Here is a 23,537-nt window from a genome sequence, read left to right as displayed (position 1 = left end):
AACGAAAAACGACAGGACTTTTTGAATGCCCTGGTAGAATGCATCACAATCATCCATTTTTATCTTTTAATATTGGATTGAATTTAATACTGTTTTTACTGGACTTTTATTTTTGTTTGCAAAATAGTCAATCTTTGAACTTCAGTAATATGTTTTAAAATTTTAAATAATAACATCACAATTACTTTCTTAACTGCACCAAGAAGAGGAGGAACAGTGCTTTGTCACAAAATAGACATCTATGGATTCAGAGTTCCATGAATTAAATAAATTTTAGGTTTGGTAGCTTAAATAATATAAAATATTTGGCTTCTTAATTTCTCCCCTCCCCTGCTGTAATGAAAATTTTTACTATTAATAGTTGTTTTATAATTAAAAAAAATCAAACAACAAATTACATCAGAATAATCAGAAGTATCCTTCCACTATCAATCTAAATTTATATATAGATAGATGTTTATGTATATCTTTTCATGTGAAGGTCATCTCTTCTACCAAATATTTCTTTTAGCCTCTTCTTCCAATTTTTTTTAAGTATTTAAAAAATCAATTAGAAAAAAATTGATATGCCTGTTCCCATTGGTGTTTTTAAAATATTTAAAGTACCATTAAAAAAATAAAATATATTTTTTTAAGGTAAATAGAAATTAATAATGATCAGACAGAGTTAACATTTAGTTAAGGTAAGCAATATTAAACAAGTCATTTATTATGCACAATAAATTTTTTTCTCTTTTTACAGGAGAGGAGAAGGGAGTTGTCAAATGTAGAAGGAAAGCTAGGGAAAGGCCAGTTAGTTTCAGCAAAATGGATGATGTAAAACGTAATTGGGAGTCCGTACAGCAATCACAAAGAAGGGAAGAAATGCGTGAAGAAAGAAAACAAGAGTTGCAACAGATAAGATCTCGGCTTTTCCAGGTAAAATTTATTTTGTATTATTAAAACTAAACTTAATACATAATTAATTATTTATTTCTAACTAGAGATAAGTAAGTTTAATGAATTTTATTTTAACTTTTATTTCTGTGACAGTCCTACCAAATGAAAACATGACCCAACCATGGTGTTAGAATAGGATGGTACCCTGTAGACATCCCTCTGTATTTTAGAAATGACCAGAAAGGGGGTCTAAAAAAAAAAAAAGTTGCAATTACCTTTATTATAGTTTATTGTTGTAAGGGGTATCCAGTTGAGTCAGTCTATTTTAACAGCATACAACCATTTACCCTAATGATGGAATCATTATCAAATACTCTGCTATTTTGATATCCTTAATCTTTAAGATACTGTTGGATCAATAGCTCTGTATTTTCTTTTTTTTTTTAAGTTAGTAGTATTCTGTTTGTTTCAATACAATGGACATTTTAAGGTATAATTTAAAAGTATGGAAAAGTAAAAGTAGAAACACATTTTTTTATTGAGGTTTTGAACATAACAGTCCAGATTAGACTTTTAGAATTTTCAGCAATTGTTTTTGTCCTTAATATAAACTTTTATTAGAAACACTTATTTTTGATGTTTAACTTTCTTATTACTTTTAGAATAAACTCTGGTTGGGTTTATTAAAAAATTATTTATTGAGGGCATAACCTTTAACAATTGATAAACTTTGTCGGAAACAAATTTTTTGGGCTTAGTGATTTGGCAAAATGAAGGGCTAGTGGAAAAAAACAGTATAATCAGATAACAGTGTGCTGTAGCTTTTCACCATATCAGCTAACTTGAGAAAAAATCTAATTAACAGTCAAATTGGTAAATATTTGTAGTCACTTTCATAAGTGTAATGTGCATTATTCCATAAATAATTGATTCTCTAAAAATAATTGACCATTTTGTATCAAGCAACATTTAGATTAAAGATTCCATAATTAATACATTTTGAGAACATATTTTTTAGTTGAACTGATTAAGCAATTTTTATTATATTCCTTTGAAAATTCAGTTGCTACACATTCTTGATCATAACATTTTAGAAATGTCATGTATAGTTTACTTTAAAACATTTTCGGGACCAAATAAATTAATAAAATTTTATAATTAAAAGCATTTATCACATAACTATGCTATTAGTCTCTTCTTTTTGCTTGGGTATATTGATTTTTAACAATGTAACTTGGTGATCTACCTACAAAAAAAAAAATAACAATAATCTCTCCTTCATTAAATTGGAGATTGTTGAATAAACGTGGTAGTTTATTTGAGTATAACTACATCAAAACTCCAGAAGTATATGGCACTACTGTTAAATTGACTTCATTGGGTTGGTGGGCTCAAAAATGTGTCATTATACTTTTGGAGCAGTGATATGATAATTTGTTTAGTGGTTCATTCTGAATTTGGTTAAAAATATCACAAGTCTTTTGAATAATAAATAATTCAATAATACAATAAATATATCTTAATCTATAGCTTCAAAAACATACATTAAAGTAATATTTTTAACATTTAAATTAAAATTTGTTTAATTTTATTGAATGATCAGAGTTATTGTACAATTTATAGAAAAAATAATTAAAAACATATGTTTTTTTTTTTTTAGTTTTATTATTGTTTTTGTTTATAGTAGTATTAGAAACATTAAAATATGATCAATAACTTTGCTAATGTCTAATACCTCAAACAATAATTTGATAAGATATTAGGAATATTTTCTTTTTAAATAGTATTATATACAAATGTGTTATGTATAATATTTAAATGATTTTCCTGAGAAACTAAGATTAAGTATAATATACGACAGGATGCACTGATAATTTTGATGTAATATTTATTTAATTAATTTGTGCACTTATGGCATTACGTTCTGTAAGTACTATATTTTATATACTAAGTAAGTACTGTATTATAACAATATAATACTATATTGTTTCTCAGTAATCAGATACGTATTTTACAGTACATTATTATTGTATATTATAAATTTTAGAAGTTTATTCATTATTAAGTTGAAAAATTATTTGTCATCCTATTGGTTAATGTTTTTATATTAAACTTTAAGTCAGTATCCATAAATGTTTTACATATTACATATAATATGTAATATGGTATAAATAAGGAGTTATAAGATTTTCTTATAATCATCACAATAATATGAAATTTACATTTACCTGAAGTTACTTTATAGGAAGAGGTAGTACTAAAATTAAATAATTAACTAAATTATATTGATCAAAAAATAAATTAAAAAGTAATACTAAACTGCTTTTATTTTAAAAAATGATGTATTATTTTGTTGAGCAGTTTTGGGACCTAACCTCGCATCATCCATAACCTAATTCGTATTGATATATTGGCAGTGTTAAGTATGAAATATAAATTGCATTTATTTCATTTACATAAGGTAGGTATGTGCGCATAGTACTGCTACCTAGAGATCAGAAAAAAATTAAAGGACCTGGAAAAATAATGAAAATATATAAAAACTTTTATTTCTATTAATTTTAAATAAAAAATCAAATTGAAAGATTGCTACAATATTGGTAGATTGCAGTGAATCTTTGGTAGAATTTGTAAAGTGACCAATTGTTTCTTTCTTCCCCTAACTGAGGACAATTTTTGGGTCCAACTAGAAGTAAACTTTATTTCAATTGTAATTCCTCAAGTACAAACATATCATGTCCATTCTTGTAGACTCTCTTTGATAGGATAATTCCAAAACTTTGAAAGTATTTATTGCTCTTTATTCTGTAGATGGTAATTCTCAAAGTTTAATCATTGTTCACAAAGAAAAAATTAGGTAATTGTATTATCTCTAAAGCAGTACTTGCATAAAACAAAAAAAAGTATGCTTTAAGGTCAGGTTTGCATTTATACTAAATGTAAATTATTATTTTTCGATTTTTATCCTCACTATCTGCTCACTAATATTTCTATAAAGTTAAAGTTAAATCATAATCTGTATTTTTTAGTTAATTTGTAATATTGTTTTAATTTATAGGGAAAGCAGGGAAAGATGAAAGAACTATATGAGCAAGCTGTTGCAGAAAGTGAAAAGTCAGGTGTAAAAAAGGAAGCTGGTGAAGAAATTGTCACTGGTAGTGAAAGGGCAAAGGTTGTGAGAGAAAGGTACTAATGCTAGAAGTTGAAAATACTTGTTTAATTCGCAAAAAGATATTTAGTTTTATATGACGTATAATATTTTAATTATTCATTATAGATTAACCAAATGTACTAAGTTCAATATTTTCTGATTATTATTAGTTTGGCGCTACTACACGTTGATTATTTTCTGATTAAGTAAATTATTATTATTATATTAATATGAAATATGAAATAATAATAATAATATATGAAATAAATACTATTGAAGAAATTTCCGAGTTTAAATTTTGTTTAGAGACCATATATCAAAGTATTCCATGATTCTCTAAGAGTCTCTTTCATTTTATTTTGAAATAATCGTTGTGTTACATATGAATTATATCTGTTTCATTCTCAAGATTGAATGACCCAATGCATCAGATTAAGTAAAAGGATATGAAATTTAGATGGAAACCCAAAAAGGACCAATCACTAAAAAAAAGTTTTCAAGAAGCTGATTCAAAATTAATTTTCAGGTTTGAAAAAGGAGACACTGGAGCTGGTGAAGGTGATGGCTCAAAAAAAGCTGTAGAAGAGGATATGGCTGTGTTTGAAGAAGGAATCTCAAAGAAGTCAAGAAATATATTTTTAGAAATGGAAGCCGCTGCTAAGTCTAACCCAGTTGTTCCTGGACAGCACTCACCTGCTCGTACAGACTCTGTCAGAAGGCCTCGAGAGGTAAAAACCAGAACTGTATATACCATTAAATAATAGAAGTATTTTTCTAAAAGTTCTATATATTTTTTCTTTATCCAATACTTGAAGCTTTATGCTCATTCATTTCTTTAGTTATAAGTTATATTAAGAATGATTACAAAAGAAAATAGTGGTGCTTGACTAATTAGTTAACAAGTACGATTGTACTTGTGCTTTATAGATGTAAATCATATTTAAATAATCCAATGGGATATTCATAGAAAAATTCAAGTTCCAATACACATTTTTTTAATGTTTTTTCTGAATTATTGTTATTGTGTACAAACACCAGATTTATTTGAAGTACTCATTTGATTCTTTTTGTTTATATTTTAATAAAAAATAGCTAGTTTTCCGGGATCTTCCTGTAAATATTATTTTATACAAGATTATTTTCATTATCTATTGTATCAGATTAATGATCTTTTACAACTTCACAGTAAATGCGGTTTGGCTAAAATGATTTTCCAATTTAGAATTTTTTTTTGTTGTAATTACAATGTCAAATATTGAAGACTAGATTCAGCAGATGAAATGAAGATGAGATGAAAATCTGGAATTGAAAATTTCATATTTGTCACAGTAAAATTCTAGAATAATTTCATAACACAAAATTCTTTATATTTACGGATTAGAAGTTTGGATGTGTGAGTTTAAGTTGCCCTTAAGACAAGGACCAATACTGGTGTACCATCATAATTATGGAAAATAATGTTTCTTATAAAAGTTATAAGATATTAATGAGTTGTGAGTGTTTTGAAAGAGCATTATTAAGTTACAAGAGAAAATCTTGTAATATAGTGTAACATTTTATTTATTTACTTATATCATCTTTGAACAAATTATATTATTTATGCAAATTATTCAGTGATTGTATTTATCTTAGTTTTATATCAAGATTTCCATCAGAGAACAATATATTTGACTTTATGTTAAGGCTTACTATAAACGAGAAGTTTCTCAATGTGAAGATGTGGTACGGAGCAGTGATAAAGTTGAAGATGTGGTGGTAGTAGAAACTGCTGATCTCTCCACTAGATTTAAATTTTTTGAAACTTATAAAGAGCCTGAAAAACAAAAGAAAGCTTTCAGAATCACTCCTCCAAGAGAAGGACAAGTCAAGGTTTATTGATAGAAATTCCTGTTTTGAATTTTCGTGTCGCCGTTTAACAACATTTGCTTTTTTCAAGATACTTTAATAATCCACAAAACTTATATGGCATGGTTGTGTAACATGTTTATTATTTGAAAATGCATGTTTTTATGTTTTAATATCATAATATAAATATCTTATCTCCACTTATATCCATTGGATTAATTAATAATTATTATTTTTTTTATAGAATATAATAAATTATTGTTATCTGTGCCTCCTTAAAATTAAATTAAGAAAAAGTTTAGAATATTCGAGTTTCTTTTTCTTTAAACTTATTGAGATTTTTTATTTAATACTTGATATAAATGCTTCATTAAAATAAGGTTGGTGTTGAGCTTTTCTCTTAGTTGAAAATTTTTTTTAAACATCTAAGTCCTCAATATATTCCTCCCAATAAACAATCACTAGAAGAAATAAGTAAAATGTTATATTCAATAAGTTATTCCCTTAAATTTTGCCTTTATACATTGTTATAAGTTTTAAATAATAATACATGTTTTATTTTTTACTCCTTAGTGTTGTTATTAAAAGAGACAGTTATTTTTTATTTTTTCTTATTGGTTTTACATGTATATATATATTTTTTATAGTTTACTTTCGTTAAAATATATTTCTAAAGAAGTGCGTTCAGACCTAATTAAACTCATTCTTGTTTTGCACATTTCAAAATTAATTGCATATATTAGATTGATAAATATATTTGGAGGAAGATAGTCCGGGTGGCGGTCAATAAAGGTATCAAAGTAGTAACAAAAAACTATTTATTGTTAATCAACATTTCGCCCCACTGTCCAGGGCTTCATCAGGGCTGATAAGAATGAAGTTCTGCTGTCAACTGATCTCAGTTGATCTCAGAAATAATTTTTCGAAAATAATACGTTAGTGTCATGAAGTACAAAAAAAAAAGCAAAAGAAAAAATATGTATTCATGCAAGTAATACTCAGTCAATTTAATTAACAGTATTCATGTGAAATATCTGGCCTTATATAATTCATAAAAGTGCCTACAGATGATCAGAACTGACCAGATAAATCAGGAGCTTTGCCCATCCAATCCAAAAGAAAGTATTGTACAAAGTGGTATCCTGTCCACATTCAGTTATTACCCAATTCCTCTGGTAGGATTGTCTAAAGGCACCTTTAGTGTTGACGTTGCTCTTTCAACAGTAACTTACATTTCAGAACATCCTTAAATCCTTGAATTGAATCATATTTGCTCAAATATAAGTTGATCCCTTTTTGAAAATAATTTTTAGGGAAAAATCAATTTACTAATTAAAAATCATTTCCAAAGTTAATATACCCAATATATATCTCAATTAGAAACTAACAAGCTTAAATTAGGTTATACATAAAAAGAGTATTATAGCCAGCCCGAGTGGTAGTAAAAAAAAAAGTTCTCAAATAGAAACAATATATATATTTATTAGAAACCAGTTAGTAAACAGATAAATAACAGAATTCCTTTAAAAATATGGTTGTTATGACACCTACACATTTCTGAACAATGAAGCCTGAAATTAGATTAGAAAATTATTGGAGTTTTTTTTATTGAGCATTTAATGCATAATAAAAGCTACACAATACAGCATTTTAACTTATTTTTTCTGCTAATCCTGATTTTAAAATTTTACTAATTTAATGACCAACAATTAATAATAATACAAACTGTCTGAGGACTCACAAATAACCGAATAACTGAATGATGAACAAAGAAAAGTAAAAAAGAAGTAAAGCAGGAGAAACCTTCCTTGTAAATAAAAGAGCATGTGAATTAAGTAGAGTTATTGAAGCTGGAGTAAGTGGTGCTACCTGTCCTCCATGGCTTACAGTTTCTATTCTCTTAACATATTCTTAGTTGCCACCAGTTGGAGGCTTCAGAATATCGTTTTTAGCAAAACCATGGATATCATGGCTTTTATTTCAATTACTTTTTGATTTGAGACTTGGTTCTTTTTTTAACATTCAAACTATCAAAAATATTTACTTCTACCTCCTTTTTGAAAAGCTAAGCAATCTAAAACTGAAAATGGGAATCCTTCTTCTGACCAAGTCCACAAAAATATTCTATAAAATTTTATTTATTATTATTTTTTTTTTTTTTATCAATACCTTTCTTACCTTTTCTTTCAGCAACCCTAGCTGCTAACAACTTGGCAATAAACTGTTTTATAAGATGCTCATTTCATTATTGAATATAGATTTTTTAAAATATTTTTTTCTTCCATATGGTCTTTTTATTGATTTAAACATCTTTTCTATTAACAGATGTAAATAATTATTTTTGATGGTTAATTTTTTGCTTGAATGTATTAATTCAATTTTCTCTCTCTCTCTCTTTTTTTTTACTTGTTAAAATAATTCTTTTTTTTTTTTTTTAATATAATCTTTTATTTGTTGTTTCTAATAAGTCTGTTGGGCAGATAATTTTTTTCTTTGTTTGTATACCTTCCTTTGTTATTTTTCAGGGACACTGCCCCATAGTAATTTTTTTTTCTGTTATATTTTTAATATTTAATAGTGAAACAAACTAAGATAATGAATTCTTGAATCTTTACAATGCTACCAAGATTTAACAAATTTTGACTCAATGCTGACTGAATGAAATATTATTTAAATTCAAATAAAAATAAAGTATTGATTTTTAATGGGCTGTGAATAAAAATTTAATCATTATTAAAAAAAATTTTGAGAGTAATAAAATATTCACTGTTGTAGCCACATAATAAATTTTGAATTTAAAACTAATAAAAACCAGCTTCTTGGAATTGTTTATAAAAAAATTGATTTGTGAGCCCAATTGGAAGCACTTGGGGGGCATATTAATGTTCAGGAACGTTTACTAATACAACATAGTATTTAAAGTTGGGAATCCTGTCCTAAGGACGATTTTACCTCCCTCTTTATCACCCCTTTTCTCCTCTCTCTCTCTCAACATACTTATTTAACCTTTACTTATTGTTATTTATTTATGCCTCTCACAATTTTTCAAATCATTGTTAAAATATTAAAGCTTTAATCATAAATTTTCTATTGATATAACTTAGAACTGGACACAGGATAGGGGCTTATAATGTAATCATAAATTTGCTTTATAATATAAATATAGGTTAGAAATTTTCACGGGGCAAAGATTTTCTAATAACTAGAGCACAGATTTCAGAAACATATAAAAAGCTTTTGTTGTATTGATATCTATCAATTAAAATATAAATCATACCTACTTATGAGCTTACACATTTAACTCTTATCATCAAACATTTGTTACAATTTCATTGCTATAGTTCAAGAATTAAAATCTTATTACTCCGATTTTTTTGCCACTAACATTGATTGCGATTTTTTTTAAAAATAATTAATAAAAATTTTGTACCCTGGTTGCATTACATTAAGTTTTAATAACTTATGAATAACAATTTTTGTTTAAAGATTTATCACTATTAATCTTAGCCAAGTTAAATCATTGTACAAAAAAAATTGTTTTAAATTTCCAATCAAACTAATTGATTAAAATTTTTATGATGTTGCGCGAGTTTTAAATTTGCTTTAATATGATGATGCTTTTACTTTTTGTATTTAACTCATAGAAATATTGTATTTATAGACAGAATCCCCAGAGCGAGAGGTTTACCGTGACCCTGAAGTGGTTCGTTGTGATGATAAATTAGAAGATGAATCGGCAATTAAGAAAAGCCAGACAGCAAGCCGGATGCTTTCTATGTTCAGGCAACTGGAGGAACAAAAGGAGGTTCTTCCAGACGGTAATTATTATCTTTCATGAAATTGTCCTGATAAGAATTTTAAACTAGTAGAACTGTAAAAAATTGTGTTTTGTGAACAGGCCCTAAACCAAAAAAATGCTTTACACCTCCTCCTGACTATAAGGGCAGTGAAAGCTCAGAGGATGAAAGTGGTGATGAGGAAGAGGAATCTGAAGAAGAAGAGGAAGAAAGCGAAACTGAAGAAGGTGTGGTTAAGTCCTCCTACAAAGTTAAAGATGAATTTCTTGAGCAGGTAACTAAACTAAAGTTTACTATTTTTTTTTTTAAATTGTTTTCATTAATTAGTATCATACAATATGAAGCCCATGGTTACAGAGCATCCAGAAGAGAACAGTATGGGTTTGAATTTGTTTTGATCTCTCAGAATGCATCTTGACACTCCTTGACCTTGGAGCTATCAAAAAAGGACCAATAAGCCCACTAGTTGCCCATACCAATACCAATACTTATATTACATAATTTCTTTGTCATTAGTAGGCCTTGTTGAGTTTTTTTTTTTTTCTGATACTGAACCTTTGAAATTGAACTAGAAAAAAAAATTAACTCTTCAAAATTTGAGGATTATGTTTCAAGATTTGTAGATTCTAAAAAAAAATAAAATAGTCTGTCCGCTCTAGCCATGTGCTGTTTGTATGTCATCAGTGTCTTTTTTCTGAGACTACTGGTCTATTTTATTTCTGTAGATTTGGTGCAAAAGTTACAAATCTACATTATTATTCCCTATTTTGTTTCAAAGTGGTAGCCGATTAGAAGCTTCACACACCCATAATTTTCAGCCATTTATGAATATGATAAATATGTAATGTTTTTAGAATTATTCTACCATAGCTTTAAAAAAAAATTATTACCTACCTTTATCCTTTCCGTAGTATTGTCTATCAGTATCTTAGTAATAGTTCTTAGTTGTTTAATACCAATGATTATGGTTCATTTATCATACCATAGTTGCTCTAGAAAAATCATCCCATTTTCTTATAAGTGTACGTTTCTAAGTTGTTTTTGTCTCCTTTAAAATTTTTAAATTTGACTTAACAGGGTTTGGCATGACATGACTTAGTTGCCATTTGAATTTGTCAAACTCATCTGTTAGGGTCATTGATACCAAATTAATTAGCAGTATTTCATCATTGTAATAATCACCTTATATTTGATTCTTTATTCTAATTAAATTAAATTTGATTTACTTTTGTTTAATTTTTCAGGCAAAGCATGCTGCTAAAGCTAAAGAATTAGCTGCTAAATTTGAATGTTGGGAGCCTGAAAAGCAGTCTACAAATAATGCCATTAACATGCTCGATTCAGAACATGCAAGCATCGAATCAACAAAATCGTTAAAAGCTCGGTTTGAGTCACTTCAGAACGAACAACCGAAGGAAAAGAACAGGCCAAAAGTTAACCGATTTGTGGTAATTATATATTATATAAATCTCTCTAAAATTATATCATTAATTATGTTTCATTGATGAAATAAATTATTTACTTATGTACTAATCATGGCATTGCAGATTGGATGATTTTATTTGTCCCTTATTATTATTAAATTTACTTTATTGGCTGTTTCTAATCTAAAATGAAACAGATTTTAAATAAATTTAAGAGAAAATTTAAACAAAAGTTAAATAGTATGATACGATTTGCGATGCCACATTGTTAGATTGATTGAACAGCTTTGGTAGAAACAGGCAGCTTATTTACATGAATTGTTTGGTTTATTGCCTTTGATATTTTGAGGATATTTTCATAGGACGTTTAATTCTCAACTCTACATGATGAAATTCAGTAAACTTCCATAACATTGGAAATATTTAACAATATTTCACTTATCAATACATTTATCAAATATTGAAACTGATTAATATTCTTAATTATAAGACTTTATTTTAGTTATTAATATTTAACATTGAGTACTTCTTTACTCATTTTGTTATTATGAACCATTTCATGACAGATGAATACAATTCAATTACTATATTATGTGAGCATTGATTTATTACCTGAAGATTTTTTTGAAATATGCTATAAAAAATGTTTACCTGGATTTTCTCTTTAGGAAGTCTGGTAAGTCAATTCAATAAAAAATTTTTGAGGTTAATTAACTTCCAATTTGAATGTAATATATTTTAAATTAACATATTGTAGCACGTTTCGGGAATACTGTCCCATATTCATGTACTTTAAACTTACAAACAACAATAATCCACCATAATAACAACAATGTGAGAACAGTGTAAAGCAATGTAGAAATGAAATGATTTCCTTTATAAAATTCAAATTTTTAACTGATTATGAGGTGAATATAATTGTATGTATAAAATACATATGGATGAAGATTGTTATTATGGTGGATTATTGTTGTTTGTAGGTTTAATGTACATGAATATGGGACAGTGGTCCCGAAACGTTGTGCTACAATATATTAATTTAAAATAAATTACATTTAAACTGGAAGTTTATTAACCTCATAAAATTTTATTGAATGTTTATTTGGGATTTTTAAAAACTACGACAAGGATATTGTGAGAGTATCCTCAAAAAATGTTGGTTTTGCTTTATGATTTTTTTTTCATTTTGTTTTGTATGTCTTCTCATATCATGGGCCTTGTAAAAACGCATCATTAGTTCTATTAAACAAGTGGTTCCCAACCTTTTTATACCCTAAAGATTTTAATTTTCTTGAACCCCCTTGGGTTGAACCAAAGACACTTGACTCTTGATAACTCAAATTTTTGAAATGCACAAATGTTTTCTAGAAGTTTTAAAAAACACTTATGTTTGGTAAAACAAACCAAAAAATAGAAGAATTTTATCTGATTGATGGACAAATAATTGTATTTCTTCAATTTGAAGCAACAAAATATATACCTTTTATGGTAATTCTAATATTATTGTTTCCAAAGGAAAAATGACACTTACTCTGTATTTAGTAGTTCTGGCCATTATCATGCTTTTTATCAATAAGTACTTAAGAAATGCAGTTTATCAATAATTCTCAGTATTCAAATTGTTTCTAAGTGTTTGTATATTTTCTATATTTGTTTTCTTTTTCCAAGGATTACCCCTTCTACTTCTTTATTTTCTTGTTGGAGACGTATCGCGACATTTGTCCACGATCTAGTCCATCCTATAATTATATTAGATTAAAATAGATCTTTTCAATTTTTTACATTCATTTCTACATTTACATAATTAATTATTATATGACACTGTTTTCATTTTAATATTAATATTAAACATAAATACTAATATTAACTTTAAACCTCAAATTAGACATTTGAAAACAAATTTAATTTGAGAATAAAATATTATAGTTAAGAATTACATTTTGTTAAATAATATGTTATATCATTAATTTCAGGAAAATGCCTAATTTTATTGTTAGTAAAAATTTCTTAAAGGAATGAATAAGAATATAAGATAATTAAATAAAAATATATTGATATTTGGCTTTTTTGAATTATTAAAATTATTTTTATAAAAGTAGAAATGTTTGTAAAAGACTGATAAGATCTATTTCATTCTAATATAATAAAGGGATACACTAGATAATGGACAAATGTCCTAAACATATCCAAAAAGAATATAAAGAAGTAATAAGGGAATGAAAAAAGAAAAAATATATAGTTCATCAATACTTCTTATTCTGTAAGTCATTAAAATTTTTGAAATATGAAAATATCATTACAATAACTATCTTAGTATCATATTATTAATTTAATTTATATATCATTCTTTTCCGTAGGAATGGAAAAATAATTTTTGACTGTCCTCGAAAATTAAATAATCATTTAACAATTTTTACAGTATACTTCAGTATCCTGTTTATATCTAATGAGCGCTGAGCAAAAAAATTCAGGTATCTAGGTATCTCTTTTGTACATTTATTACTATATAAAAAACAGAAACTGGTAGGGAACGAGTTAAAAAAGGGAAATATGGAGAAAAAAAGGTAGTTGATAAATGTTGGCAACCTCATGAATAAGAGTGTAATCTCTCTAACAGTTGAATATTTGATAGGTACATTCACTTATACATATAAGGGAAAGAATTCGATGGAATCTGATAAAATCAATATAGGACCAACTAGGTGCCAACCTGTATATTCTGCCAACCTGTATATCCTGAAAATTTATGAATTTGGATTAACAGCTCAATTGATAATGTCTCAACACTGATTTGATTACAGACAGAGCTTCTGAACCAAATTTGTTCTTTGATATCTAAAAGATAAAATGCAAGTGAAAATTTTTGATTATGAGGGATTTTTTTTTAAAATACTTTATGAATACTACAATGCTTCCTACCTTCCAGCAATGATAAAGAAAATAAAAAGAAAAGGAAGAAAGACCAAGTGAAAGGGCTTGGACTCAGTATATTGTTAGGATTGCTAAGGGAGTATCGTTTCTCATGCGACAGTTACATAAAGGGGTAATGTGGTGACCATCCATGCTAAACTGCCAGGTTTACCCCTATGTGTATGCTTCTCAAATGCTTGTGTTAATCCAAAGCTGATTCAAAAAATACTTATAATAAGCTGAGCTATAAGCTTATAATAAGGTGAGCCTAAACGTAAGTTTCTTGCCCATTCAGCTAATCCACTAGTCGTCCAACCTAGAATAAAATATAAGCTATTATAATTCAAATATAATATTTAAAATATAGGTATTTATATGTTTCCTTGTATAGTAACTGATATGACACAAGCACTGATGATACATTTCCCTGAAATTTGAGTTATTGAGAGATGATGATATAAATACAATTTACTTAATTTAATCATATTTTATGTTTTATAAAGTGTTTATTTTCTACGATTGATGACAGATAAAATAATAGCATTTTTTATCATTTAAAAAATATTTATTCTTCAAAATTTCAGTTTCAGAGTCATTATGATGTACACTGCGAAATGTGTATATATGTAAATCTCATCCAGTTAGAAAAATTAATGTAAATAAAATATATATATTTTTTTTATGAAGAAGATACAATCAGAAACAAACATAAAAACAAAATAAGAGGGTTGGGAATCCTTGTTGTATTAAGAAGTTGTGTGCCTCTTTCTAAGCTGGCTGTTTCATCGGCTAATATTGAATTTACCTAGGCTTAATTAATTTTCCCTTTGCATTATCACACTCCCTCCAAGTGCTCCCTTAACATTACACATAACATCTGAGATAACAGAACATCTGCAAACATTCTTTTATGATAGACTGAAAATGATAACAGAAGGTGTTGACTATATTTTTTTAAAAAAAGTTTTACTTTTTTCTTCAATTGTAAAAATAATGTCCAAAAAGTTTGTAAAATATTCTCTAAAAAGGACATTGAAAAGAGTTTTAATCATAATATTTTATTTTCATGTCAGTTAGGAATAACATAAGCAGATAGTTATTGACATTTAATTCTATAATATTATATGACATTAGAAATTTCTTTTCTTTGTTACATAGTTTTATTTATCCCGATTAGATCATAAATTGGAATAATAAAATAGTTTTAATGTTTTTTGGGTGTGGATCAACAGTTTATTTTTTCTTTGAAAAAGAAATGTTCTTAAGTAGTTAATTAAAATTCTAATTGATTATTATTTGAAATACAGAAAAAAAAAATTGACCTAAATTATGAAGCAATCAACTGGATTCTATTTAACACAAAAGTGAACTGATAAATGGTTTTGAAAACCAATGTAATCAATCATCTGTGACATGTTAGGGTTTTGGTAGGAATTGGTCCTAAATGGCTGGAGTCAAATATAGTGTTTGAATTCATCAAAAGTGAATAGGTTTTTAATTTCATAAAAAGATATAAATGCTAATTTTGAAAAACTAAAGATTTGATTTTAAAATAATCTAATAGAATACTCTTATGTTGAGCAATGAGCTCTATATTTATTCTTACACCCTACTATTGTCAGTATTATTGAAATGTGAATTATTAATAGTTATTAATTATTAATAGTTATTTCAAGTTACACTTAGAACAGAATGAGCCGTTCATTCCACCTTCGTCCCTTTATGTGACATTTTGGTTAACAATTTTGTCCCCCACATTATGAATTTTAAAAATCAGTAGACGATTAATCAGTTTTGTAATGAGATTCCAATTTTTTTTTAAATATTGATATATCTTTTGTCATATATGTTACTAAAAACAGTAAAATAAAATGCGGAATCTCTAAGGTTCCTAATTTCCAATAACTTTTTCTTCAAGATTTGTGGAAAATTAAATGATATCAAATTAACTATCACAAATTACATTTGAATAAATGAACCATATTTTTTATTTTGTGAATCAAAAAATATTTAAGTCAATATGATTGGTGTCATGTTACCGGGTCTTATCATTTTAATTAGTGTATTTAAGATTTTCCAATTGTGATCTGACATTTGTGAGAAATTCAATTATATTTTAATGTAATTTAGTTAATTTTCAGTTTTCATTAATAATTTAACTGTTATGGTTTATGTTTAGAATCAACAACATTCCATTATTCATTGCAGAAAATGACACTAAAATGTTTTTATTTATTTAAACCCAGCCAAAGTGCACCGCGACCACTTACAGCCTATTGTACGCCATCCTTTACTCTCTTCAAAATAGGCCAGATGATAGAAAAATGTTGAATAAATTTCACGAATTCTCTCCCGCGCTAACCTGCTTTAACTCTGCCTAAATTCTTAAGAATCATTTTAATACTATTTTAGGCACAAACAAACCAGAATAAAATTTTCATTTGAAGATAGTCATAAATTCATGTATTTGTGCAATTGATTTTCCATAAATATACAATTGACCCATAACAGGACTGGGCCAAGAATTGTTTTTAGGCAAATCTCAGATTGAAAATGTACTTAAATAGATTAGAAATGTACACATTCACCTTCTGATTGAAACGAAATATCCTGCAGTCTGCTTCTGTTCGAAACTGTTTTATAAGAATGAAATTTCTTACTGTCTCGTTCCATTCCAAATAGTTCCCATGATTGGACCAGTTCTTAAGCTGTTCCATCCAGAATGTGCCGTTCTTATATATAATCAGTAAAAAATCTTGATTGAAGGAGTTTTTCTCTCTACTATTAGGTTTCGAGATACTTAATATTACTCTTCTTGGACTATTTGGTAAATTATGTACTTTTAACTTTTAATGGTCTGAGTCAAAAGTGTGTTGGATCTCAGGCAATGACAATTTTTTCTGTTAATCTAAAAGTGGTGATGGGCCTGCTTAACTTGAAAGTAGCTTTTACAGATAAATAAAACTTTGTTTGATTGATTAAATGTCTCTAAATTAAAAATAAAGCTCTTGCCATTTGAAATAAAAAGATAAACCAGGTGGTTGGAAGAGTAGGTATCATCACAATCAGTCTTCTGTCCTTAAAATGTTTGTTTCACTATACAAGTTGCTTTCAATGTACTTTGGAGTAACCTGCTTGTAAAATGTTCATAAACTTAGAAACTGATAGTGACACAAATGATAAGATAGAAATTGGAGAACAATATAATTGCTAAAGGGCAAAGGGGAGAGGGGTATTTAGAAGTGACAGATGGATATGCATTGGTATTTTTTAGCTATTGTTCGATATATCTATAAAAGTAGCCTAGAAGATATGTAGATTAGTATGACGGAATTTTGGTTTGCAGCTGTTTGTCAGCCTGTGCATAAGGGTTTTACCTAGATATTTCTTATGAATGAAACTGTTTACTTCTTTGTATAAAAAAAAAAAAAACTTAAAACATAAAAACTTAATATTAATAAGGGGAGGATTAAAGAATTTAATGTGTTATTCCTTTTAAATTCCTATTTAAACCAATTGTCCAATTTTTGGTAGATTTGTTTTCATCTAATTTATTTACATTCAACTTTTAAAAGTCAACTGTAATTTTAAATTGTTGAAAAGTTATTAATTTCCTTTCATTAAAGAACGAAAAATCATTTTGATATCAGTTATTCACTTGGTTCCTCTAGGGTTTATAAAAAAAAAATAAAATAAAAAAAAAAGTCTACTGAATTTATTCATTTTACAGCTTATTTATCAGATGATATCTTTTTTTATTATTATGTCAAACATTTTCAAATTAGTCAGCAAAACATCTGTAAACAAAATCTAAATTATATTTATATTAATGATACTTTTATCAAATTTTAATAATGAATAAAAAAATATATATATCCATACAAATATACATTATTGTTTCAATACATAGATAAATGTACATTCAATAGTAGTTGCTGCTCATAAAAAGTAAAATAAACAAGTTTTTCTTATTACAAATATTTTAATGGTTAAAAAAAAAATAATAATGACCATAATATAAAACAGTTAAAAAAACTTGACAAACCAGTTGTTCACTATAACAATCATTGTAAGATTACAGAGTGACATAGGAAATTATTTCAGATGTTCACATTGTCCCAGATCCTAAGACACTTGATAATCCCGTTTTTTCTAACTGAGGTGATGAGTGGTACAATGGTCGGGTTTGGTTTGTGCAGCGCTCTAAGAAGTCTCGTCGGAGGGCTTCGCACTCGATGTATATTACGCAGAACTTAGCCAACATCTCAGCGAGGCTGGAGAAACAGAGATGTACTCCTTTTCATCTTTTGTCATCAAATCTTACCCTTCATGTTATTTACCATCCTTTTCCCATCTTCTCCCATTAATAATCTTTTAATCAGATTGTTGCTTTCCTTGTGTGTTTGTGTTTTGTTGGTCTAATTTTGTTTTAATATTTCCTTTTGTTTTTTCCTCATCCCAAGTCAAGTAAATATAAAATTTTAAATACTTTATGTAACTCTGAGTTATTCTAACCTGTGTTTTTGTGTCCATTGAGTTTTTTTTTTTCTAGAATAAATAACATTGCTAGTCATCGCTTCTGATCTTGCAATATGCTTCCTAATACTTGGTTTCTTGAAACATCAGAGTATTTACCTATAATTCTTCTTAGAAATTCTTATATTACCTTTGTTTTGTTCACGCAAATATTTTTAAAAAGAAACACCTTGGTTTTGATAATATTTCCATGATCTCTGCTTATCTGGGTTTGAGACTTTGTGATTCAATTATATTACAGTGTAACCTAGTTATTAATATCATCCTAACAAAAAATTTTATCTGTGGGGTAAAGTTATTGATGTAAGGTTTGAGCCCAGAAAACTTTAGTACCTGGGATTTAAAAAATAAAACAAAATTGAAGAGGAACTATATTGTTTTTTTTCAGTTGCAAAATTAGTTAGTTTGCTCCTTCCTTTCAGAAATATAAAAGTTAAAATTTAGAAAACTTCTTTCCTTTCGAAATGTAAAACATGGGTGCTTACATCAAGGAAAGAACAAGTATTGTGTAAAATAGTTCGACTGAAGAAGATGAATTTACCGGATAATTTATTTTTCTTAGTAAACATTGGACTTGCTCTTTGTTATGTAACTGCTAAAATACCTAAATGTGTTTAGTGTTAATCCTTTATATATGTATGTACTAAGGATTTTCTTCCCCACCATTTCTGTCCTACTGAAGATAATAAATATAATAAGATTTATTTACCAAGCTGAACTTTGGCTCTAAACCAGTTTTTATTGCAATATTTGGGTTATTAATTTTGATAGATGCTAAACAAACTGTTTTATTTCAAAAGCTCTACCCGCTTTGGGCCATTGAATATGGCAGTTCTTTTAATTATTAATGATCAATTTTAATTTTCTCATTGTGATACATAACTTATTCTAAGTAGTGCAACAGAGTAGACTTAAATCTGCAATTTTATTATCTTTTAAATATTTATTCTGTCTTTTGTCATTCCTGTGTTGTCTCTTATATCTTGAAAATTTGGACTATATGTTATAATTACTATATCCTGCATAAAATACCTATGTGAAAATTCATTTCATCCATTACACAATTGATAAAAATCATTGCATTAAATAATTTATTCCAAGCATTGCAAAAATGTAAACTTATAATCAGCAATTTTATTATTTTCTGAATGTTTATTCTGTCTTTTGTCATTCCTGTGCTGTCTCTTATATCTGAAAAATTAGGACTAGAAGTAGTAATTACTGTGTCCTAAGTAAAGTTCATATGTGAAAATTCATTTCACTATTTCAGTTAATTACATCCATTGCACAATTGATATAAAATCATTTTTTTTCTCGATTTGAACACAAGTCACTGTGTTGGTGGCTCCGTTTTTCATGTTTTGTTTTCTATTTCTACAAGCTTTGAAAATTTGTTATCCTATTTGTTCTCCCTCTTGATATGGAAATGCTGCTCCAAATTTTTGTTCAATCTTCATCTATAGCCAAATATCTTTTCACAGTTAGTGCTTTATCTTCACTCACTATATTGACTTCATGCTGCAAAGTTAAGGAATCCAGAATAAGACAACTATTTGCTGTTTCTCTTCAGGATCAACCACAAATAATTTTTTTTTTTTACTTTAGGGTTTGCAGCACTGAGAGCTAAATTAATACTGTTAAATGTTATTTTCAACCATAAATACTAAGTCATTTTAAACAATAAAGATTAAAAAAAAAAAAAAAACAACAAAAAATGTCATTTTATGATATTTTAGTGTTCACCCTATTTCAATTAAACAAACTGTTCATTTAAGTTGTAGATATCCATTTAGAAAAGGTAGTAGACATTAAAACAATAATGCTTACAAATTAAATTAGTTGTTTTAAATTAGCATATTTTTATTTGTTCAACCTCCATTTTATAACTTGCTGCTCTCAGTTTTTTAATAAATTATTACTCAAAACTCATAATAATTAAATTTTTATGTGCCAAGCACTATTCGTATTGGTTACATGAATATCTCCATTTGCCTAAATGATAATTTTTATTAACTATTCAAGGAATTCATGATTCACACTATTAAATTAATGAAAACTGAACTATCCTATCTTGTTTGAAGAGAATACTGAAATATGACAAATAAAAATTGAAGAAAACAAAGTAAACAAGAACAGTCATTGAAAACTTTGATTCAGAACATTGAAATGACTTTTTATGAATTCCATATTTTTGTTACGATTATGTGCATATATTTTGTATTCTGCAATCTTCATAGGCCTTCTTCGGAATTCGGTTTACCAGTTGTATAATTATTTTTTTCATATTATAATTCAATTGGTTTTGTATATAATATTCTCTTTTTGGCTTTATGGATTTGTTAACATTTCAGGGGGAGCACATTATTTTTAGTGTGTTTATGAAACAATTTTTTATAATGTCTGCATGATTTTCATAAATATACGTATAATTCTTCTTTTTAGTTTAGTATTTTAATTTGAAATGAGCATGTTGCATCGAAATGAGTTTTATTTTTATACTTTTTCTATTTATACTTCTTTTAATTTTATTTATTGTTGTTATTTTTGTATGATGCATAAGTTGTGTATACTTGCTTAACCTTAGCACTTCATAAGATTTTCGTGATGCAATGACTTTGCAGTGCCTTGAAATTAAATGATGTATTAACATGAATAACAAAGTGTTTTTATACTGAAGTTTGTTTATGAGTAACAATTTTGGAATTTTCGTCTTTGCGTAAACTGGCTTTTAATTTTGTGAAGTGGTACAGCATGGTATGCATGTCATCAACATTAGCTTCTTCAGGTAAGATTTTATTTCTTTATTTGTTGACTAATTATCTATTAATCATGGTTCTGTTTATTACTATATGTTATTTTTAAATGTTAGAGTAGTGAGATTGGTTTAAACATGAAAAATATAATTAATCAAACAATTTAACAATCCATCATAACAACATTAATAACTTCTAATGTTATTTAAGTTTCATCAGTTTCATTTATTTTGTAGATATTTAGGGTTATCTAATTATGGCTTCTTTAACAAAAACATTGTAAGGATTGATGTTGTATGCCAATAGTACACAATGAGTCAGTCTGCCCATAATTTTCTTTTTCTAATGTACATTTGAAGGAAGTTAAACTAATACACAAAAATATATGGAATAATTTAAAAATGAAATAAAGATCAATTAATAGCTAAAAAAAAAATACAAAATCTATTAATTATTATTTCATAATAAGTTTTTTTTTTTAATTCTAATAACTTTTAGAGATTTCTTTATATTTTTTTTTATAAAAATTAGAAATTATTAAAACTACGAATAACAAATTTGTAGGTATACAGCTTTTTTTATTGTGAAATATTGCCAGGATTGAATCTGGTACAAATTTATTTGAATTATAGAGCCTGAAATCTATTAAAAATATTATTAGTTGCATGCCATTTATATTGATAAAAAAAAAAACAACGCATGAGCTGCATTTTACAAATATTGCAGTTGCAGTGTGTAGATATAAGACTTAACTGAGGTATGTAAATAAATCATAGAGAATTATAGAATTATTCATATTAAGAAGGTATATATTACAGTATACTGGGGAGATATTGTAATGTAAGGGTAATTATCATCATGCAATTTTAAGAATTTTGACTAGAATTTTAATAAAAATTTCCAAGTATTTAAACCTTTTATTGAAACTCTGCTTCATCTCAACAATGGCGATGATAAAAGTTTTTTTTTTTCCTGGGAAATTATAAATTTTCAAAAGTGCAATAATTTTGTAATTTAACAAAGAACGTATAATTGTAATATAACAAAATTTAACAGCAATTTTAACAACGTGCTTGAATTTAATACTTTATAAAAAATATAAGTGTTGGGAAACAGGAGCAATTGGGTAATAGATGAACTGTATAAACTAAGATTCTCTGAGTGTAGAAAATTATAAATTACCATTTTTTAATGCTATTATATATTTATTAATCATACTATATGCTTCTTTCTAAACTGTGTGAAATATAAAATCCATATTTTTTAGTTTATTTGAACTGTAATGATAACCCTTCAGGTTATTATTTTTTTTTTTATTACAAAAGCTAAAAACCAACATTATGGTTACATATTGATTTTTATTAAACTGTGAAATCGATAGTATGTGGAGAGAGGATGAAAGGAGGAGAAAGTAATAAAACCATACTAACGGAAGTAGAATGCATGAGGTTAAGGAAAACATCTTTTGTAATTTTGCCTCTTTCCTTTATACTTTATTCTTCTGAGCTGCTAGCTTAGCTCTATGTGGGTCTTTGCTATTATTGTAATCGATTACTTTAATAATAGCATCAATAGTATTAGCATCCTTTTTCCTTGTAAAACAGAATTGTAACTTGATGATGTTATCTCAAATTTACTGTTTTATAAATATATTTCAATAATTCCGTTACAAGTTTGTATTTCTAAAAAAATTGGTTTGGTTCTCATAATTTATAGTTATAGAAAGTCAAAAGGGGAAATTACAATAGGTGGAGCATTCTTTGAAAATAAAAAATTAATCTTTAAAAAATTTCTGATGAAATTCATACACCTCGAACTTAAGGGGGGAAGTCAATAATTAATAATATTCTTGAAAAAATAAATGCATTCACTTGGATTTTTAACTTTTATCTGTGATTTATATATTTTCTTATTTTAAAATATTATTAAATTTTGATATTTTCTTCTCAATTTTTCAATAATTTCTATTTGTTTTTTGTTTCAGTGAGTGCCCAGTACTGAAATTAGAGTGTCTCGACTGTTGATATTATATATTTAGTTCACAGAAAATTCAATCATTAAAAAATTATTATGTTATTTCATTTGTCATGGCGCTTTTTAATGGTTAATAATTGTAATATTCAGTGTCAATTGTATAATGTTTTTAGTCTGAAGTATTTGTTATTTTGTAATTTAATTACATGTTTATGAAATAAAGTTTTATTACTATTACTCTTTGTTTTCTTTAAAATAAATTATTTTA

General features: G+C 26.9%; 1 protein-coding gene across 24 annotated transcripts in view; it reads left to right on the top strand.

Moving 5' to 3' along the window:
* LOC106687821 (F-actin-monooxygenase MICAL3) overlaps window positions 1–23,537 on the top strand; it is a 207,907-nt gene that overhangs the window by 181,879 nt on the left and 2,491 nt on the right. For 18 of the 24 annotated variants that reach the window (XM_067052066.1, XM_067052074.1, XM_067052058.1 and 15 more), the window contains 7 exons: window positions 743–918; window positions 3,938–4,065; window positions 4,557–4,758; window positions 5,714–5,899; window positions 9,537–9,693; window positions 9,774–9,946; window positions 10,917–11,120. In XM_067052066.1, the coding sequence (XP_066908167.1) occupies window positions 743–918; window positions 3,938–4,065; window positions 4,557–4,758; window positions 5,714–5,899; window positions 9,537–9,693; window positions 9,774–9,946; window positions 10,917–11,120 (1,226 nt within the window). Of the gene's footprint in view, window positions 1–742; window positions 919–3,937; window positions 4,066–4,556; window positions 4,759–5,713; window positions 5,900–9,536; window positions 9,694–9,773; window positions 9,947–10,916; window positions 11,121–18,110; window positions 18,297–21,163; window positions 21,328–23,279; window positions 23,507–23,537 lie in introns of those variants that run through there. The other 6 variants (XM_067052068.1, XM_067052067.1, XR_010844709.1 and 3 more) reach the window with 5 other exon arrangements.

Source organism: Halyomorpha halys, unplaced genomic scaffold (assembly GCF_000696795.3).
Source record: "Halyomorpha halys isolate HHAL.00 unplaced genomic scaffold, Hhal_1.1 Scaffold1015.1, whole genome shotgun sequence".
Lineage (NCBI taxonomy): Eukaryota > Metazoa > Arthropoda > Insecta > Hemiptera > Pentatomidae > Halyomorpha > Halyomorpha halys.
This window is presented reverse-complemented; position numbering and strand designations above follow the sequence as displayed.